General features: G+C 44.9%; 1 protein-coding gene across 1 annotated transcript in view; it reads right to left on the bottom strand.

Moving 5' to 3' along the window:
* The window catches only part of PHACTR4 (phosphatase and actin regulator 4), an 87,232-nt gene that overhangs the window by 37,760 nt on the left and 27,849 nt on the right, over positions 1-21,623 (bottom strand). The window contains exon 2 of the mRNA XM_029571908.1: positions 9,087-9,132. Within this exon, the coding sequence (XP_029427768.1) occupies positions 9,087-9,102 (16 nt within the window). The 5' untranslated portion in view covers positions 9,103-9,132. The remainder of the gene's footprint in view (positions 1-9,086; positions 9,133-21,623) is intronic.

Below are 21,623 nucleotides of genomic sequence, written 5' to 3' on the forward strand. Positions count from 1 at the left end.
ACATATGGAAATATGTTCCCTCCCCCTGCACCCCCATCCAACATAATTGACCGACATTACTAAATCTAGCAAAGAATGAAGGTGTAAATTTCATTCGTGACCTTTATTACATACAGAAACACGTCTCGAGGCTTTCCAATCTCATGCATCTAGGTCAGTGTTCAAATCAGCATTCCATTGCTGGATCAGCCCAGCGGTTTCAGTCTCTTGTACAAATATACAACACCGATATTAAGTGTCCAGCTCTGGTTTTGCAACAAAGCACCCCCTCTATACCCTCGCATTCTCCCAGTTCTTCATAATTCAATGTGTATTGCAATAGATCTTCCCAACTGTAAATACAGATACTGGTGGTACCCGGCAACTGAAATTCTCTCATTAAATCAGTAAAAAAAAAAAAAAAAAAAGATTTAAATCCATCACCCTCCATTAATCTGAGCCCTCCTTTTTCCCATTTTTCAATATCTGGAGAGAAAGGATGTTTAGAAAGACCAGGGTTTTGTGAGGGGGGGGGGGGGGAGGGGGACATGGAAGACAGTAGGACATCCAATTTAATGCTCCAAGTCTGGAGATCAATATGAGCTATAACCGGGTGCCTTCTCACACTGTCTATAGGTGTTGGCTGTAGACTGCATATATAAAAGTGATCCTAGACTGCAGCCTCCGGCCCCTTCTGCTTCCATCGTAAGCCATGACTCCAGAGGATCAATCCCCAAACAGGTGACCCTGCATGCCCAATACCACCATAAAAAAGTTTGGCAATCTGAGGCTGCTCAACTCTTATATTAACCATGGCATCATATTTGGGTCTCGGAGGCTCACCCTTCCAAATAAAATTTGACACCTCTCCTCTGACAGCCTGTAAAGCTCCCATATGCTCGTCACAAGGCTGATGCATGAAAGGAGACTTTTCAAATGCACAGCATATTCCTCCTGCTCCTTTTGGGCTTTCAGCTCAATCAGAACCAAGGTTCAGATCTGGTGCCATCAGTCTTCATTCACTACTACCTCAGAGGCCTCGTGCCAGGACTCTCTGAAATCACAGGTCCTCCTCAGTCCACCTACCAAGACCTGCTGTGCAATGACCAAGAATTCGCTCCCCCGATGCTGTCAACAGCCCCCTCCACAGCATTCCCAGCCCCTGCTAACCCAGGGAGCAGAGGACTCGAGCTAGGAAGCGAACTCCATGCGTTGCAGTGTACACCACCACCAGTGAACTATTGAGCTGGCCCAGGCATAGGAAAACTCATACAGAAAATCAAATTATGTGAACTGGAAGATCGTCTCTTTCACACTAACTGCAAAGGCAGACAGAACAATGCGTGCAAAGATTTTTATATTATGCACGTCCTTCCCGGGGCATATGTGGTTGGGCCAGTCCTCAGCTCAAGCTTCTGGCATGGAGGAGTGAGTAAAGCATTTGGTCGATATAGTAAAGTAATTAAAAATTACTCTCCAAGTCCATGAGGTTCATGTTATGGCAGATTCCAGAACACGTCCGTGCTCCAGCTGCAACAAGAGGGAATCGTGGCCTCTCTTCATGGAAGACAGGAGACCCCATTAGCCAGCTCAGCACAGGCAGGAAACAGGGGAATGAGAAAAACATGGCAGCTGGGAATCTGAGACCAAAGATGTGGGGGGGGGGGGGGGTGTCTGTCTCTCCGTCCGTGTCCATCCCCGAATCCGTCTGTCTGTGGGGGGGCGCGGGGAGCAGTAACTCCAGCTACACTCCCATATCAAGCACCTGACTAACTGCCTCACTCCTGCCATCCCAGCTTGGTTTACCCTACCGTTTCCTGCCCCCATCCCTCAAATCCACTGGACCTCACCTCATCCACTGTAAGACTTGTTTTTCTTAAACATCCATTTTTAAGTGCTCCCTTGTACTATGTGAACAGATATTGGTGAACTGCTGGGAGAGGTTTTGACAGTCTGCAGCTGAGTGGAGTTGAGGGACTACTGGAAGGCAGCTTAATACTATCCCCATATCGGTGCGGATTCGTGTGGGTATGAGGTAATTTGCGACGCTTGCCGACATGGTGGTGGCAGTGATGCAGAAAAATTAAAACGTAATAATGTTCACTGATGGAGGATCTTGCTATAATTCCTCCAGAACCTTACATAATTGCAGACATCTTTTGTTGACAACGCCATAGTTTACTTATTTTTGATCTTGAAAGAAACACATTGAGGGTCTGGATAGCCAGGGGTTTAATAAGCTGTCAGTGGTTTCTTGGCAAGGAAATGCCTTCTTTTTGTGACGTTGTACAGCGGGGTCTCCCAAAGGGCTCTGAGCTCACCAGCAGAGGGAAAGGAGATCACAAGCCAAGGTGGCCCCCCCCCTTATGGACACTTGATCAGGGCCAGAAAGGAAAGAAGCCATTCCTCCCGCCCACTGCATGACCTTCAGCTGACCTCCGGTACTCAAGCTGAGGACTGTAAGCTCTCTGGGGCAGGATCCCAGCCATGGGAATTCTTACTGAGCATTGTGTAAGCAAATGTTTCCAGTAATTTGAAAGCCAGTCTAGAACCTGTAGACAAACCACAGAGCCAGGCACAGTAAGGTGGCACAGGTCATTCACTTGAAAGCCATGTAAACACCAACACTGTACAAGGGGGGGACATACTGGGATCACAATCCTGACAACTGCAGAAAATGAAGTTGGGATCACTCGGGACATTCTCATTCCAGCTAAGCAGCACAAAGCCAGAAAAGCAGACAGTGGTAAAGGAGAAAGCTAATTAAAAAAGTAACCATACCAAGCAACGAATCTGATCTACGTATGGCGAGAGAGAGAAGACCATCAAGTATCAAGAGATGTAATCAGAGGCCAAGAACGATACAGAAAGATTTTATTGTAAACTTGCTTCGCTCACGTCATGGCAGGAATGAACTTTACTCCTAAGCCAGGGGATGTTGGTACAATCGCAAGCTCTGAAATGTACCTTTTAGCACTCACCTCAGTACTTGGGTTGTTCCAAAGAGCTTCCTTCCTTCTGGGGTTCATAGGTGTAGTATGAACAGGCAACATATGACGGTGCGGTGGGAAACTCTTAATCAGGTCCGTGGTACCCATGATCTCTCTATATCCAACCTCCTGTCCTAAAGCCCTTCCCAATGGATACTACGACCCTCACACATGCAATCTGTTTGTTGATATTTTGCAATTGCAACTGCTCCCCATTATAATCATTGGTCTCCCAATGTTTTTTAATCATGTTTTGTTGCACATAAAAGCCTTTGCTCAGTCAAAGTAAAAGTAGTTATCCAAAATCTGCATTTCTCATACCCTTGGGACAAGAATGAGGTACAGATGCATGGGATTTAATCTGCAATTGGTTAACCAAGATGCAACATCCTGGAAGTACTCCCTATGTTCATGGACCCCTCAATCCCCCTTCACTGTGAGGGTGATACCTCGAAATAAGGAGTCCCCAGAGGAGTCCATGCCCCCCACTGACTAATGGAATCCACTTTTAGACCTGAAATTTCCTCCACTACAGTTTCACTCTAACGCAAGTTTACGGATGTGTATTCAGCTCCAGGAGTTCACCTCAGACAGCAAAACCTGCAACAAGCCTTCCTACATTTTCCTCTGAGCAGAGTCCGCGAGGTTTACTCAGCACCTTTCTAACTTTAACTAACCTTTTTCATTCTCTAGCAGGGATGTGCTCTTTTGTTTTAGATGCATCCATTTTTTAGCACATGCTTTAAAAAAAAAAACAAAAAAAAAACCACACAAATAAAGCTAAACAAAAACAAAACTCTATTCCTCCAAGGTTAGCAAATCTCTTAACTCACTAATCACCCTCTAAACAAGGAAAAGGAGATGAGGATACCCCGCCCCCTAGGAAGACAACACTGATGAATAATATCCAAGTATCGGGCACAGCCACTGATATGAATGGAAAGCACCCTGCTTGGTGACTCAGATTAAGTGCTGCACATTCACAGCATTCAGCAGGAAACAGGCCGGCTACAAACCGAAGGCAGGTCTGCCCTCTCGTGGTGGCAGCAAAGCAGCAGCACCGCACAGAAAAGAGCCGGGCATGGTATTCTGGACACCTACCCCCCCCCCCCCCCCACCCAAAAAAAAAAAAAGCCACAACTTTACCATCCATGGTAAATTATTACAGCAAAATGCCTGACAAGAAAGCTGATGAGCAACCATGCTAAACACACACACTTAAAAAGAGGGTGTATTAATATCACAGCAATGGATGACATTGCCAGTATAGTAAGAGATGACAATAGAAAAATACCAACCAGAGTCCGTCCAGCAGTGGGAAAAACAGTGCAGAAATTAGAAAAACAAACAAGCCCCAACCAAAAGCATCACACAAAGCAATCCTAGCAAACTGGACCAACTTATTCGATTTTTTGACTATTCCTTCACCAGAACAAGAGAGAATGAGCGGGCAGAAGATGCCCATCTCTGAATATACAAGGAATTCACAGCAACCACATTTATCTGGCAGGGCACAAAGGCTCTTCTCCTAACAGTTCAGAAGCCAAGAACGAGACAGAGGTTAAGCGATATCGATAGGGACGGAGATTAGCCCTCTGCACAGAGGCTAACGTATTCGGGTACTGAAAGAACAGTGATAAGATGGGTTATCCTGAAAACTAAAGAACATTTTCTGTGAATTTCACTGAAGTAGGAGAGATTTAAAGGGAGCAAAGTATGTTTCCCATGGCAAAATATTACAGCCAAAATGCCCGACAAGAAAGCTGGTGAGCATCCATGCTAAAACACACAGTTTATAAAAAGGGCATGTATGTGTACATATATACACACACACACACACATACACCCCCCAATATGATATTAGACTATACCAGACAGAGGCACTTTTGAAGATATAGCATGAAGCCAAAAGCTTTAGTCAAAAACCTATTTAGATATATATTACTGCGAAGGGAACATTTAGGTATCTGTTAATGTCCTTTCCTGCTACATAAGAGGAAGCAAACTGAGGGCAACTTGACAAGCAGCACAGACAGGGCAGGCATGATGATAACAGCTCAATAGCCAAAGTCAGCAGGATAGCAGATACAGCAAAAGGAAGGAACAGAGCCAATAACCAGATAGCATAAGCCACAAACTCTGCAGTGCCTCATTCCACTCATGAAATACCCCCAAAAGAACTCTGACAAGTTTTAAAGTTTTTTTTTTGTTTAGTTAACCTCTTTCTGTACATTTGACTGCTCCAGTTGGTGCCCACTTGTTGGCTTTGACCATGATCGATATTTCAAAGCAGCTCCGCTATTGGTCAGGAGTGCCCAAGATACGCCAATGAGGTTTTTCTTGGCTACTGCGACAATTCAAAGCGAGGATGGGCGTTATCAGTGGGAGACGTCCAAGTCTTTTCTTAGCTTGTACTAGAACACTTGGGATAAGTAGTCCCAGCTTATAATACGCCGTAAAGGGGAGAGGGTCAAAAGACCACAGACTGCACTGCTAAGCTGCAAGAGACCAACTTAAATGAATTTCATTAAAACACCAAACACTGTCAGATACAGCATGAATGAGGGGGGGAGGATATATATTCATATATACCCCAAGTACAGATATTCTCAGCACAAACCAAGATCTTGGGGGCTTAGAAGTGAATGAAAAAAACACTTTGGCATCCAGGGATGGGAGTCTAGAACAGGCACTAATAAAATGATCAGGTTAAGCATGGAGAAATCTGGGTTTGGATTCCAGGATATAACGCTTCACCTTTCTGAACCTGAGCTCCAGGTGAGGTACACTCAGGTACAGTAGGAAGCTCCCCCCAGGGAGCGACAGGGGCAGAAGTTGGATTGAAACCCTGCCTTCCCCCACCCCGGTTCTCAGCCTGTTGCTCTAACCAGGAGGCCATGCTTCTAACGACCCTTTAATAATTACTGGGAAGCCAGAAGAAAGGTTAAGCTTTCCCTCACATTTTTAAGGCAGGAGAAAAATCTGTTTTCTTTGGCTTTATAGAAAGAGGATTGGTAGAGGTCTATTGAATAAAAGCAATGCTAGACTGACTCTCCCCCGCCCCCCCCCCCCCCCATAGGGATGCAGAAATCCTAGTGGGAAACTTCCAAATGATGCAAAGGGAAGGTGGAAAGGAGAGAAATATCGAGCAGGTACATGAAGGCAGCATTTTCCAGAGAAGAAGAAGATGAAGGTCAAGGGGCGATGACAAAGCTCAAAAGGGAAGATGAAGAAAGTGAATGCCTGGAATCTCCTGCCAGAACCCCAAAACCACTCCAGCAGGCTCGGGACAGATCTGGAGGGCGGTGGTAAGGGCGAGGGAAGGTGAAGACAAGAGACTGCGCAGGGTCTGTGGTGAAAGCAGGGAGCAGCAAAAGAAAGTCAAGAGCTGCCCCGTCAATGACAGATTAAAGGGACGGAGGTGAGGGTGGGGGCACAGTGGGGCCCGTACGGCTCCCCAGGATATGAACGGGAGTAGGGAGACCGCCCCTATATTCAGTATTCAGTCCTGTTCCACGAGTCCCCAAATGGGAACAGACAGAAACCCCCCCCCCCCCCCCCAAGGAATCAAGGCAGCACCTCACAAAAACAAGACCTTGAACAGAAGAGAAAAAGATTGCAACTGGGAAGCAGACAGCTCCAGGCAGACCTGCTTATGAATTAAAACCAAAACGGCAGCCACAAAATCCAAATAAAAAAAAAAAAAGAGACTAGTTTGCACCCCTTTCATACTGCAGTTTTACTTCATGCGTTTCACTCACGTTGACAAATTCGGCTGCTCAAGACGAGGTACAATCTTTTAACAAACATGTTTTCAGGTGATTTACAAAGCACCGTCTGCCTCTGCGCCTCCATGTTCACGTTTCCTAGCAGAGGTAACCTTGCCTGTGTTCTCTCTCTCTCTCTCTCTCTCAATGAAACTGTTTTTTAAATAAGTAAATACTGTGTGGAAACCACTAATCTGTACAATCTTATCTCCTCCTACAAATAGCGTGCTGGATTATTTTCCTGTTGGTTTACCTATTCTGCTTTGAAATGACAAATCTTAAGGCCAAAATAGAGTAGTTGGGGTGCGGGAGAAGGTGGAAAACCAAGATTCAGAGATAGCACCAGCAGCAGACACCAGAATAAGCCCCACCTCACCCTTCTGCATCTGCTCTACCAAGCAGCAACTGATTAGGAGCTCCGTTTAGAGCAGGAGCAGGCAGGCTAGACAGGAAAGCAGCAGCCTTAACTCCTGGAACCAATGAGATTGGGAACCTGAGCAGCAGGTGAAAGCTGTGGAGCGAACTGTGTAGGCCAATTTGGTTTAATGAGGGTGAAATAGCCAGGCCTCAGGACGGAAGTGGGTAGCTAGACTCCTGCCCGTGCAATCCCGGGGAGAAAGAGTACTGAAACAGATTATGGGGGATCATGGAGACGGGTGTCCAGCTCCTGCTGTGTGTATCCAAAGCAGCAGGACATCTGAGCCTACAAAGTGCATATCAACACTTCAAGAGGAGGAACGCAGCCACTGGGAATGGAGCAGTGCCCTGACAGACACTTTCCTGGCTCCTGTCTCTTCTGAGTTAATGTGCTGTTGGAGCGCACTGTACTGTATCAGCCAGTGGGTAAATAAACGTGGGGGTAGCTTGCTTATTACAGCGATTACTACCCTAAACCAATTAAGCCTGATACATCAATTTGAATACATATACAGTGTTGTTCTCTGCTTCTACGGCAAGGGGAAAAAAGTAGAAAACAGGATTTACATTCAGGCAACAACCAACAAGGACTGAACTTACCAATCTGGGAAAACAATCGTGGGGGTAGCTGCTTATTTCGGCGGTTACTACCCTAAACCAATTAAGCCTGATACATCACTTTGAAAGTATATACAGCATTGCTCTCTGCTTCAACGGTAGGGGGAAGTGAGGAAAACAGGATTTGCATTCAGACATCATCCAACAAGGCATCGATCTGTGCAGTTTGGGTGAACAAGCATCGGGATAACTTGCTTGATGCAGCGGTTACAACCCTTAACCATAAGGCTTATGCTCACCTTTGATGCACCTCCAACATACATTACTCTCTGCATCAGTGACAGGGGATGACAGGAAATTTGAATCAAACAGTTACCAACAACAGCCCTGAAGTTGGCGATACAGATAAGCATGGGAAAATAAGAGTTGAAGCTTGCTGGGCAATCTAGATGGGTCGATTGGCCTTTTTCTGCCATCATTTCTATGTTTCTATATTCCTTAATCCTTCCCCCCAGTCCCTCGCCCCAGGCCTGCAGAATTCAGCTCTGTCACCGGGACTCACTCGACTCCAGCTTCCAGAAATCCCACAAATGCCTCCCCCTATTTAAGGGGGGGAAGGGGGGCTCCACCAGTCTATGTGCCTATCGGCTTCCGGGGCTCACGCCGCAGCGCGTGCCTGGATTGGTAACCGAATGATCGCAGGGTGGGCAGGGCTTCTCCACCTGCCGGGACACGCGTTTCCTCCGCACGCTGCCAGCGCAGGGCATTCATTCGGCCGGCTGCGCTCTTTACGTTGCAACAGATTCGGAGCATGCGCAATAGGGACGCCGCGAACCGGTGAAGGACGTGCAACCATAAGATGAGCAGGGTTGTGTGTTTTCTATAGACTCCCTCCCCCCTCCAGAGAAAGGCAGGTGCCTTCTGAGGGGAAAAAAAAAAAAAAAGGGGGGGGTTTCCCCTTGCAGTGACCGTCCACAGGTTGGGAGAAGTTCTAGCAGCAGCCAGAAAGGCACCACATGTTACTCCCAAGGCAGCAGCTGCCTGAAGCCCGGAGCAGCACCGCAGCCTGCAGGCCATGCATCCCTGTGCCTGCACGGGACTCTGCCAGTTAAAGGAAGGCCCCCCCCATGCTGAAGGCCACTGCTAAATGGTTTCGTTTTCACAGCTTTAGGCGACTCCATAAAGCCAGGCAACCTGGCTCCAAGGCTCGGAGCTGGAGGAGGTGGTGTGCTCGATCCCCTGGGAAGGAGGAACACTTCTGCCCAGCCCTCCTGGCCGGCGAGTTCAGGTTTACGTCAAGGATATAGATAAGATGAAAGTTTTACACACCAGCAAAACCATTTTTTGTAACATCACTAAATGCAAGGCAACTCACCAATCTGCTCCTCCATGCCACAGATCCGGCTCTATCGGGTGGTCTCCTGGAAGAGAGGGGAAGAGATTAATTCAAATTCTGAAGGAGAAATACTGTCACAGACTGAGGGCCATGTACACTTAATTTAAAGATTCCATAAAGCCTACTCCCGCCCTCTCCTCCTGAGTGTTACTCAAAGCCACTCTCAGTTTTAGAAGAAAAGTCAACTGGGAATGTTGTGCAGAGAAAAACAACACCTCAGCTCCAGGCGAGTGTCCCACTCGGCTCAGCAGCGCCTCCAGCTGGCCGGCTCAACAAGGGCCCCTCTTTAAAAGGCGCTTAAAATTTAATACTGGGCAGTGGGCATATGTAGGGTAAACCGTTCACCGTTACAAAGGGAAACTGGAATCCAAACCCAGATCTGAGGGGTCCATACGGCCAAGGCTGTATCCATTAGATTAAGTCTCAAACCAAAATGTATTTGTTCTGATGTTTAGAATAGGTGGGAGACCCCCAGGAAGCTGCAGTGCTGTTAAAGATCCCTGTCCAGGCACCTAGAGTTGTCTCTGGTGTCACTGCAGTCTGATACAGACCATCAGTTTAATGAGAGAAACATTGCTACTGGATCTGGATTGCATGTGGGGGGTTTTTTATGCTGTCAAATAGAAAAAAAGAGTCAACAAAAGCTTCTCTGTCCTTGAAAAGGAAAAACCAAACCAGAGTCATTTCCTGGTGCTTCCCCCCCCCCCCCCCCCCCCCCCCCCGCAAACCATCACTTCAAAATGTTGGTAAACAACATGGCTTCCCTTAACCCTGCTCCCATCAGCATAGAGCAGTCTCCACCATTCTCACCCAATGCAGAAGAAAAAAGCAACACAAAATACATATGCTTGGAGGTCAAAGGCCGCAGCTTTATTATAAAATCAGCATCCGAGACAACGGCATCAGCCTTTCCTTGTAATACAATAACCTGTCTCACATCCCAGCCCCGGTTTTAAACCACCACAATCTAACAAGCTAAACTACCCTCGCGTCTCCTGACCTGTAGGTCATCTGACTTCAGGCCCCTGCCTCGGCTAGCAAGGAGCCACTGAACCCAGACTCCGACACATCCCATCTACCAGCAATCCTAACGCAAGCATGTCCATGGCTTGGCTCAGCTATCCTCCCCTCCCGTGACATCAAAACAAGACGTCCACGTTTCACCAAAGCACAGCGACGACGCGAGAGTGCGAGGCAAAATATCTGAGGAGCAAAGGCATCGCAAGGGGCCGGGTACCAGTCTTCAAACTCTGCCTGGGGATGGGGAGGGTTCCCCTCCCCAAGACATCCATGTGCGCCATAGCCCAACCAGTGTATTTTTTTCTTGCAGCCTCAGCACTGCACGTGGGGAAACCTCTGCCAGCCTCGCAGCCCGAATCTCAACTCCTCGCCCCCCTCAACACTAGCAGGAAGAATGGGGCCATGTTTCCAGGGGCCCTCGTTATCCCATAAGAACTAAATGCATTTCAGAGCTGTCCGTGGTCGTACTTCACGTACACAATCACAGGAATGAGCCACTGGATAACAGAACACACAAGGAGCGAGGGTTTGTCTCTCAGGGACAAAGGCCTTCGCCATCTGGGAGGCAGCTCCAGCTCCTACCGAGCCCTGCAGCCGGTTTGCTATCAGGCAAGAAGTCTGATCACATCTCACCAGCTCTGAAGGAGCTGCACTGGCTTCCGGTGCAGCACAGCCCGAAATGTAAGACATTATCTTAGATGTCTAGGGGATTACTTGACACTGTGCGAGTGCTCGATTTGGGAGGCTGAGGCAGAGTTACCTGTCTGGGCTAGCCGAAACAGATTCGCCAGGGTTCCCGCCTCCTTGGGGCCATGACCCGGCTCTGCCAGCACTTGCCCTGAACTCCATTTGCAAAGCAAAGAATGTCATGTTTTTGCTATTTTACAGCAGGTGTGGAAGTGGTAGAGCTGCACTGCAGCCATCCCTGTCTGGTGCCTTGCCGTGGTCCCAGTCTACAGCGGGCAGGATCCTGTTTCAGAGGGCAGAGCTGTTGATTTTTCTGGCTTCCATTTTTTGGGCTCATGCATATAACTTGTGCTTTTGTTTACTTTCTTTATTGGCATAGAAATACAACATAAAGCACTTATACAAGACCTGCCAGGTTTTCCATTAGCTTTAACCATAATACAAACATTTTATTTTATTTATATATTTTTATATTCTGCTTTTCAGCACTTCAAAGTGTACAGATTTTCCCTGCCTCAGCCCCAACCTGCATGCCCTCTCTAGCTGCAAATCGTCTTGCAAACATGGCAGCTCCAACGCTTCTGGCAGCCATTTCTCAAGCATTACACACAAGTCTTTCTCCAGTACAGATTCTGGGAGTCCTACAATGCGAATATTATTGCGCCTAGATCTATTCTCTAGATCTTCCAACTTTTCTTCTCTTTCTCCTGTATTGATTTTCCCAGTTGGCTAACCTTAAGTTGCAATGTGATCACCTCCTCTTCATTACAGATCATGCGTGCTTCCACCGTGTCCATTCGATTTTTTTTTTTTAAGGACTCCAGCGAACCCTGAATACTCTGCATTTGAGCCTCGAAGTTATCAAACTTCTGATGCAATCTTTGATCAATCGCTTTTACCACGGCTTCCGTTAAGGTGAGAATCACGTGCTCACCAAGGCTGGTCGTCTCCTCCTCGCCATGCTCCCCCACCATTTTCGTTCCCTGCAACTTTGCTTTCTCTATGGTTTTCTGCACAACTTTAGTGGACATTGCCACTAAACAATCCCTGCACACTGCTATATGTATTTAGCTTGGCACCTCGGGGTCCAATTTAAACAGACAGGGAGGTATGATGTTGTACAATAAAACGTTATGTAAGGGAGCAATACCCGGACCTCCACTGGCTTACGTCTGCTTCACTTCACCAAATCCTGTGACCTTAACTTGTGTTTTTTATGCTCACCCCTTGCCCTGTGCTCCTAGAGCTAGGTAGGAAAGGGAAGTCTGGGGCTACGATTTTCTGCACGGCAAGATAGATTACAGGTGAAAGGTGCTTTGCAGGAAGAGACAGAACGAGGGACGTTACAGAATGCCCTGATGCATGACATTACAATAGTCAGGATGACCGGTAACTTGTTGAAGGGTACAGAGAGCAAGGTGTTTGACATCTAGAAATGGATGAGGTTGACAAATGTGGCCTAGAGGAAGTCTGACCCACGGGGGTAACATGGTCATGGTGTTGTTAAAGAAACATCGAGCTTCACACCAAGGCTGTGGCCTATAACCTTGGGGGATGCAAGTAACAATTAAATCCTTCCCCAAGCAATTAGTCCACAAAGCCTCTGATTTCATTTAAGATCCACTGCATTCAGATGATTAAGCCGACTCATTATCCTGATCCCACGCCACACAGGCAATTCTATCTACGCCCTCAGCAAAAAGTATGGAATCCACACTGAAGGCCGGTGACGGGCTCGTCCTATCTCCCCCACACCCAAAACCTGGTCACAGGATCCCAGCAGCTGAGAGCAACGGCACTTAGTGAAATTAAACTCTGGCCTGGCCTGCACTGCCAGCCACCTCCTGCATGAGCTGTAAGGGACACCAGCCAATAAATATTTCACAGCAGCAGACGTTCTGCAAGGCCACAAGGAGGACTTCACTCTTTTCCAAGCTACAGAAGGCAAACGCCGGGGATCCAAGCTCAGCCAAGCAAAACCATGTGGCTAAGACCTTATCCTTAATCCTCACCGAAGCATGAAACCCAAAATGAAGTCTCAGGCTCACGGAGGGGAGAAACCTTACTCCAAAGCTCAGAAGCCTGTTTCAGATGACAAGCCTGCAGCTAGACCTGCGGGAATTCGCTTTTCCAAGGCGATGTGCTATTTTTAAAGAGGACCTTCCCCTGTTTATTTCACCTCCTCTGTCTTGTTTGCTTTTATATCCAATGCCCCACAGCTGAGCTCAGGCAAAAGACCTTCTTCTTAAAGCAACAGCCAGCGATGGGTTCCAGCTCTGCATCCTCCTCTCCCCTCCTCCAGGTCTTCTCTTTAAAACTGGGCCTGCCCAGGATCCTGCTCCTTTCCTGACTCCCCGCTCCATCCGCAACCTCTCTTCAAAAGGAGCCAACAGTGAGGCAGAAGCAGGGTGGGACCAACAAAACCACCCAGACAGGTATTCAATCATTCCAGGGACAAATTTTGTTACAAAAAGATTTTTTCCTTCCAAGGTGCACTGCACTACATTAAATATCCAAGATATTTTAATATATAACCCAAGAAAAAAAAAAATAAACGTAGCTCTTCCAGCACTATTAGAGCCTTTTTCTAATTATTTAACTAGGCCTGGAATCAGGCACAGCTCAATATAAAAATGTGGCCGCTGCAAGGGAGAAGCAAAGAAATAAAAAAAGGCCTTTTGCTCTCCTAGCTGCCAGCACCTGTTTCACCACAGACCTGTGGTTTCCAACATCTGGGGCACCACGGGCACGAGTAATGCTGGGCAACCTCCTGCTACCGGTCTGAAAGGTGCGCGACCTCCTTTAAAGGCGGCAAGTCCCTGGTGAAAGTGCCCGCACAGGACAGGATATCGGGGTGGAAGGCACCTGCGCTCCTACAGCTCAGCTCTCCTCTGTCCTTTTGGCTTCTTTCTCCTGTCGCCGCCTGCTTCCAAGGGGGGGGGAGATGGGGGGAGTTTGGTGAGGATGTAGCAGGGCAGAGGATGTCGCCCCCATTCCTTTTCTCTGCTCTGGAAAAGCATGGAGCCCAGAAAGGGATGGACACAGCTCCTGCCATCAAAGCTACAAGGAAGGGGGGGAGGGGCAAGGTGCGGCACAGGGCCAGCAGGACTGCTCTGTGTTGGGTCACCCTGCAAGACATTTTTTACGTTGCCGATCTCACGGCACAAGCCCGAATCTATTTTAAAGTATTAACGCTGATCTTCAAAACCATTCATTCCATCAACACCGGGATGACCGGCGTGACTTTACAGCCACGCACACCGCAGCGAACACCGAGATCTCAAATTAAAAGGACTGCCCACCCTTCCCCTCAATACGGAGCACACGCCCGACGCAAGTAAGAGATCGTGCGCCCAAAGCTATGGAGCTCTCCGCCCGAGATGTTACGTCTGATACCAGATAGAAAATGATTTAAATGTGAGCAAAAAACATGGCTATTCAAAAACGCTTATAGCCTAAAACATCAGAACGCAGAGAGCTACAAACAAACAAGGACGACAGGAGATACTAAGTGAAGCACGAGGAATACATTTAGCGAGAGAATGTAAGAATCATTTCAACAATGTAACACATTTCACATTTTAGTCAGTATTTTATTTTCTGTACTTCTCGTCAATGTCCTAGATCTTCAGTCAATATATTGGGAAAATTGAATTTGTTAGATACTAATGCCTGTTTATGAATACTTCCTATGTAGCCCATTACTTGTTGATTTGTAGCTATGAATGTCACTTTTGTGATCTAGCAGCAACCAAACAAAGAGCAAAAAATCGCGACCCTGTCGAAACTTAACAGCAAAAACACAAAAGGAATCGCCACCCACATTCACTAATCACACCGTTTATGTCAAGATTAAATCAAAACAATCATTTAAAGTGGTAAATTGATAGAAACAGGACTGCATCAGCAAGCCTTTGTCAACGTTCACAATAAACTTATTGAGACGTCCGGTCTTCTCGATCATTTGCAGCCTGTTTTTTCGGAAAGTTTTTAAAGCCCACAGTGACTACTTCTCATCGGGGCAATGCAGAATTCAAAAGCCAAAATATTCAAGAGCCCACGACGAATATCTCTCATAGGGGCAAAGCTGAATTCAAAGAACAATGTCTCTAGCAACGAATTTTCAATGCGCTGAAGTTGAGGTATTTTTGTGGGATGACATAGCACATTCAAATCGCAGACACTTGATCAGATCACATTCATTCAAACAACATCGTATCGATGCCTTCTTATAAGCAGGTGCCTGGGATGCCAACTCAACAGCGGCCGTGTTTCGCAGCCTGCCGGCTGCTTCTTCAGGAGTCTAATTTCTAAACGATAAATACCATAACAAAAAATCAGCATGTATAACTTCGTAAAAGCTAGTACTTAACTGACAACGGTGCGGTCACCTATTAGAAGTAGGACCGAAGTCTCAAGTCATCCTCTCCAACAAAACGCCGAGCTAGAGACCGCATCCAACTAGTCTGACTAATTAAATAGCCCGCTCTTTAGCGGACGTCATGACGTCATACAAGACGTGTGCGATCGTCAGAACTGGGATGTGAAGGCGAGAACTCATCATAAAAAGACATTCAACTCCAATGCATTATTGAGACCCTGAGGATGGACAGTGTTTAATCGGTGAATCCATTTTTGTTCAGCTTGAAGCAGCTTCTTGTCAAAGTCTCCGCCTCGCCAGGAGGGAATCAGCTGTTCCAATACACAGACTCTTAAACTTTCAAAGGTGTGTGCAAAATCCATACAATGGGTGACCAAAGGAGCAGTGATTCTACGCATATTGATACAAGAGCGATGTTCAATTAGTCTGGTTTTCAGAATTCTCTTTGTTTTGCCAATATAGCATAATCGGCAAGGACACTGTATGATGTATATAACTCCTGAAGACGCGCAAGTAGTGTTATGATGTAAATAAATGTTGGTGTTGAGTGTTGAAAAATATAGAACAGAAGTTTCAATCATTACCGGACAAACGGTACATGAGCCACATTTTGAATGTGAGCCGGATTGGTAAGATAGATCACGGACTGTGGAATCTGAATGAACCAACTGATCTTTCAGATTAGCTCCTCGAGTATATACAAATCTGGGAAAATTTTGAAATTCAGAATGTAATTGTAAAATGTTCCAGTTTCGGGAGACAATTGACTTGATTGTCGCTGACATCGAAGAAAAAGGTAAGATGCATGTGAGAAAATTGTCGGAGTCTTCAGAGCGTGGTAAGAATAGCCACTCCCGGTGAGTGTATTTTGTGATCTATACATGGGACGACGGTATATAAAATGTCTAAATAAATAAATTGCGATTTAAGTGAAGTTGTGATGAGGAGGAGAATAGGACAAGTTATCAATAAGAGAACTGTGGGCAAATGCTCGGTTTGATTTTCAAGTTAGTAAAACAGGTACTTTATGCATGCAACAGGTGCAAGGTAGTCAGGTGTAGGGGAGGATGCAGGGTCCCTCGCCGCACTCCCTCTAGACTTTCCAATGGAAAGTGTGTGATGGCGGGGGAAGGGGCGCATTTGGAATTCGTCTCTGCAGGGTCTCATTTAGTAGCAGCTGTTTGCAAAGGGCACGCAAACCAAGAAATGCATCGTTTATAAACCTGAATATATAAACAAATACAAGAAGGAACAGATAAGTGACTAAACAAGACATATTGGTACAGGACCTATGGGGTTAATTGGAAATGGTTAACAATGACTTAAGATAATTTGATTTATATTCTGTCAGGCACTGTAGCTATTTCCCTGTCCCTATGGTGGGGCTGGCAACCTAAGTTTTCTGCTTGAGGCAATGGAAAGTAAAAGGGACTTGTCCAAGGTCACGAGAAGTCACAAAAGGATTCGGTGTGCAGCCCACTGCTCTAACCACTACTCCACTCCAGTGGTTATAAGAGAAAGCCCCTCGGGTGATTTCTGGCAGAAGCAAACTGCACCATGTACATTGTGTGTGTGTTGGGGGGGGGAAGGAACACAACACACACACACGCAGATAGTTTCCAATGAAACAATACTTTTACTACTATTGCAAACAATCTCCACTTCAGTTCTGCACTTACAGAGCTGGAGATCTGGTCCTGCCCAGCAGCAGTCACTGCCTGGCTTGGTTTGAGTATATGGGAGGTGCGTAATTGCACATAGGGCTGCATGTTATATTTTTAGACAATGTCAAGAAAATAATGTTGTGAGGTGGGTATAGATAGCATCTCTCTCAAAGTCCTAACTTGCTTGAAATTGTATTTTTGACAAGACAGACTGAATTACTGGTAATTTATAAGAAACCAGGATATTTCTAACTGCTATGGCACTGGGTAATTTATTTACGATTACTTACATACCGCAAAATCATAGTATGTCAATGCGCTTTACAAAGTTAAAATACAGGCATAAAATCTAAATTGGAACTGGCTATTTCCCTGGCACGTAAGCAAGAAGTATGGATCGTGCATGTAATTGCATGGATTAGACTGGGAAGGCATGAAGGAAGAGAGAAAACATACAACACTTGGCACCTAGTGGAGGCTAGGGATGTGCATTCATTTCTTCTATTTCAGCAGTACACGCATACCTCACTGACTTCCTAGCACACATGAAAAAAATGGTATCTGTATTTTTTAATAAGTTACGCACATAACCTCCATTTTTTCACGTGCATTAGAAGGCTGGTTAGGCGCACGTATACCCGCGGAAACGGATGTAATGTACGCACATTCCTATTGGAGGCAGGATTGCAGTGCTCAAGCACAAGGGAGCCGGGCTAGGGATGAAGGCGTGCTACTGGTTGACGTGATAAGAAATAAGGACTGAAGAATGAGTTATTCTGACCATGAAGGGTCAAGCTGCAAAGGAGTTACTCTAGTGACACTTAATGATAGTTCTAAAGCTTTCAGAAAGCTGACCCAGCTATTTCTAGGACACTACAAAGTTAACTGTCTGGGGCAGTTAACTGGGGCTAATTGAGTAAGACAATTAGCAGCTATTTGTGACAGAGGAACAAGTGGGAGGCTCCCATTTTAGTTCTCTTAATTCAATCAGATGAGCAGTCAAGGTGTGATGAGCACCGACCCATTGTATGTAGGGGGGATTTGTAACGATAACATGCTCAGGTTTTGAATTATTGGTAAGTAAACACACATAAAAACCAAAGGGGATTTGGAAGGTAGTGGCATGGTTACAATGTTCTGACAGTTTCCTGATGCTGGGCTTCCAATTCCAGGGAGCACAATCCTTCAAATATATGCATCAATGGGGTGCAGAGTTTCAGATGTACATCGTGAAATGCTCAGCTCCTCCATGCACTGGGTAACACCACATATCAAGAGGAACAACAGGGTGCATTACCCCAAAGAATTTAAGTTTGTGGGACCTGAAGCCTCACAAGTGTGTGTCAACCTTCTGAAAGCTCAGCTGCAAAGGCTCCGGCATACCTTTGTCACATAAACATAAGGTCAAAACATATATCTCTCTTCAATGGGCTCACTACAGGTAACCTATATCATAGAATTATACACAATATACCCGTATTTCCTCATTAAATTATCTAAATACTTTATCACAATATTCATTAAAAAACACACATTACACACTAAATTACCATTCACCCTCATTCATTTATCTAAACATGTAATAAATACACACTAAAACCTCCCCTTATCATATACATAAATTGTTAATACAATGTAAACATTCCCACCCAATTACATATTTTCAATTCCATTTAATTATGTTGGCTTATTTATCACAAAAAATTTTTTTCACAAATACTGAATTATTTCAATGCAGATTTCAGCTTATTCATCACAAAATGTTCTCCCAATTCTCCCTTTATTTGATGTTCTCTCAGTTATTCTCCTTCTTTCAATTATAATCCCATTCTCCCTCTTTCAATTGCTGTCCCAACAGGAAGCTCCTGTTTCACCCTTTGGTTTCTTCAGGGGATTAGCCTTATAATCGTTCAAAACTCCATCTCTTGGAGAACATTCAGCAATTCTGTATCGCCAATCACCTTATGCATAAAACTTTTATTGCCGGTCCTGTTATATTCAAACACACCTCAAGTAAAATTCAACCCTTTATCATAAATAATTCCAATTTTACCTTCACCATATGCCACTATAAATTAACACACAGCACTATACACCCCATATTACCCAATTCTTTTAAACAATTTAGCTTATTCTAAAAAACTAATTTCCTAGTCATTTTTTTACATCACCACACACCTTTCTTCCAATCGCTAGACCAATTCTCTTTATTCAATCATCTTCATTTTTCAAAACAACTTATACTAAACTTCTGCATCTCTTCTCCACTATATTATTTCAAAAGAAAAATACAATAGAAAAACAAACTACTACACCATACCCGATCCCAAAAATCGCTCAGATCTCTCATCCCGGTAAACCCATTACTAACCTGTAACCACTTTTTACTGCTCACCATGCAGTATTGCTTCGAATATTCAAAGAGTTTACATATTAAACTCCTTCATCCTTTCTCCACCACACTATTTCATAAAGAAAATACAATAAGAAACTACAACATCCCCACTCTTAAATTCCCAACACACAGTCACACCCCGAATTCACATATACATTCTACTGCTTGTTCCAACATACCTCTCCTTCTACCGGTAAACAGAAGGGCCAGGTAGGGCATTGACCTTCTCGATTCAGTAGCAATGTCGTACAGGCTGAGAAGTTTAACCTCTGTCACAAAGGCAGCAATCCAGGTAGCTCTGGGCCTCACAAAGGCAGCAATCCAGGTTGCTCTGGGCCTCACAAAGGCAGCAATCCAGGTAGCTCTGGGCCTCACAAAGGCAGCAATCCAGGTTGCTCTGGGCCTCACAAAGGCAGCAATCCAGGTAGCTCTGGGCCTCACAAAGGCAGCAATCCAGGTTGCTCTGGGCCAACGTCCTGACAGACGTTTGAACTTTGTATAACAGGTAATTCCTATACAGCAATAGTTCATACACAGGCTAGCAGCAGCTTCGGCAGGCCTGCTTATAACACACTACACACAAGTGTGAAATAAAGTGATGAAAGGTCTAAATCATTTGGGGATTTATCTTGAAGCACTATAGAAGGGGTATCACTACTGCAAATGAGTGGTAATGAAGCACAGGGCAGCAGATGCTTAGGAAGTATGGAGTAACCTGTACAGAGCTGCAGGTACAATCCTAAAAGACACAGGGAGAGTGGGTATCTGATTCTATGTGAAACTTTCTATGCACATCTACTCAAAGTGGACAAATCGCTATTGGGGCAGATAAGATATATATATGTTAGTCTTTATCTGCTATCATTTACTAGGTTATTATAGCAGGCTCTGTCCAGCTCTTGACATGACCTTGAGGGGTTTTTTTTTTATTTTCTTCTATTTAAAAGGATGTGAAATATACAGGATAATACTAGTATAGCCTGCAAAACACTGTCCATTACAAACAAACATGAAGGCAGGGAAAAAAAAATAAATATGACCCATCAGCCCAATTTAACGTTATAATTCCCATCACTTCCTTAGAGATCCCCCTGTGTATATCCCATACTTTCGCGAATTCAGATACTGGTTTTGTCTCTACCATCTCCACTGGGAGGCCGTTCCATGCATCCACCATCCTCTCTGTAAAGAAATATTTCCTAAGATTACTCCTGAGTCTATCCACTTTCATCCTTATTGCATGACCCCTTGGTTCTAGAACCTCGAGATATTTTAATTTCTCAGTCATAACTCCATCTCCCCTTTCCTCTAGGAAATACATGTTTAGATCTTTAAGTCTATCGCCATATACTTTAGAACGATGACCACTGACTGCTTTGGTAGTCGCACTCTACACCAACTCCATCAACCATGCTCAGAGCAATTGGCATAACAAAGCTTCAAGTTACAAAAGCATCTAAATACAACACATCTCGAATATTTGAAACATTTACAAGACAGAATATAATGCAGAAGAATTAAACACAAACACAGGACATCCATTCATTCACATTCAGAGGATCAGGTCCACTGAACTGAGTAATCCAAAGCCTTTACATGATCCTTAACCAAGTTTGAAAGATCATAAAAAGTCCTCCAAGCTCAGATATAATCTTTGGCTCATATTCAATGTGTGAAAAGAACATCTAATCTTTTCAGTTGCATCCAATATCATAATAAAAGGAGGAGGCATTATCTTGAATCCAGAATTCCTAAATGCAAAAAGTGGGCCATCGAAAAGGCTACATGGAAAAATGTCATATAGCCCTTAGACAACAGCAGTTTAAATTCAAATGAACCAAAGTGACGTATTGAACAACAGATAAACACCTCTCCCCAAAATGGGTACATACAAGAATACTGCATAGCTAATATGGTAGTTCCTGGGAACAAAATGAACATTTCTTACAATACTAGACATCCTGCCCAGTAATACCTCCATGACCCTTGCCCTCAACTCCCTATGGTTCATCTAATGCACAAATCTATTTGAGTAAATCTAATTTACAAGCTTTTACAGCAAACACACTATGATGCAAGTTCTTAAATTGTATGTCCTGATATTTATCAGGGAGATTTTATTAATATTTTCAAAACAAGATGATATCTCTCATGTAGTAATCTCTACTTCTATAGACTCAGACCAGTTATGTCACCAAATCTTTCAACATTTCTGGTTAATGGTTGACAAATCGTAATTTATACCAATATGACAACATATTTAGTTTTATCCCCATAGAGCAAAGTATCGTCGGTGATTCAGGCTGAAATAACATCACATGCCATTTATTTATTACAAAGCATCCTTGTGGATCAGTAATTATTTTGTC

Source organism: Rhinatrema bivittatum, chromosome 11 (assembly GCF_901001135.1).
Source record: "Rhinatrema bivittatum chromosome 11, aRhiBiv1.1, whole genome shotgun sequence".
Lineage (NCBI taxonomy): Eukaryota > Metazoa > Chordata > Amphibia > Gymnophiona > Rhinatrematidae > Rhinatrema > Rhinatrema bivittatum.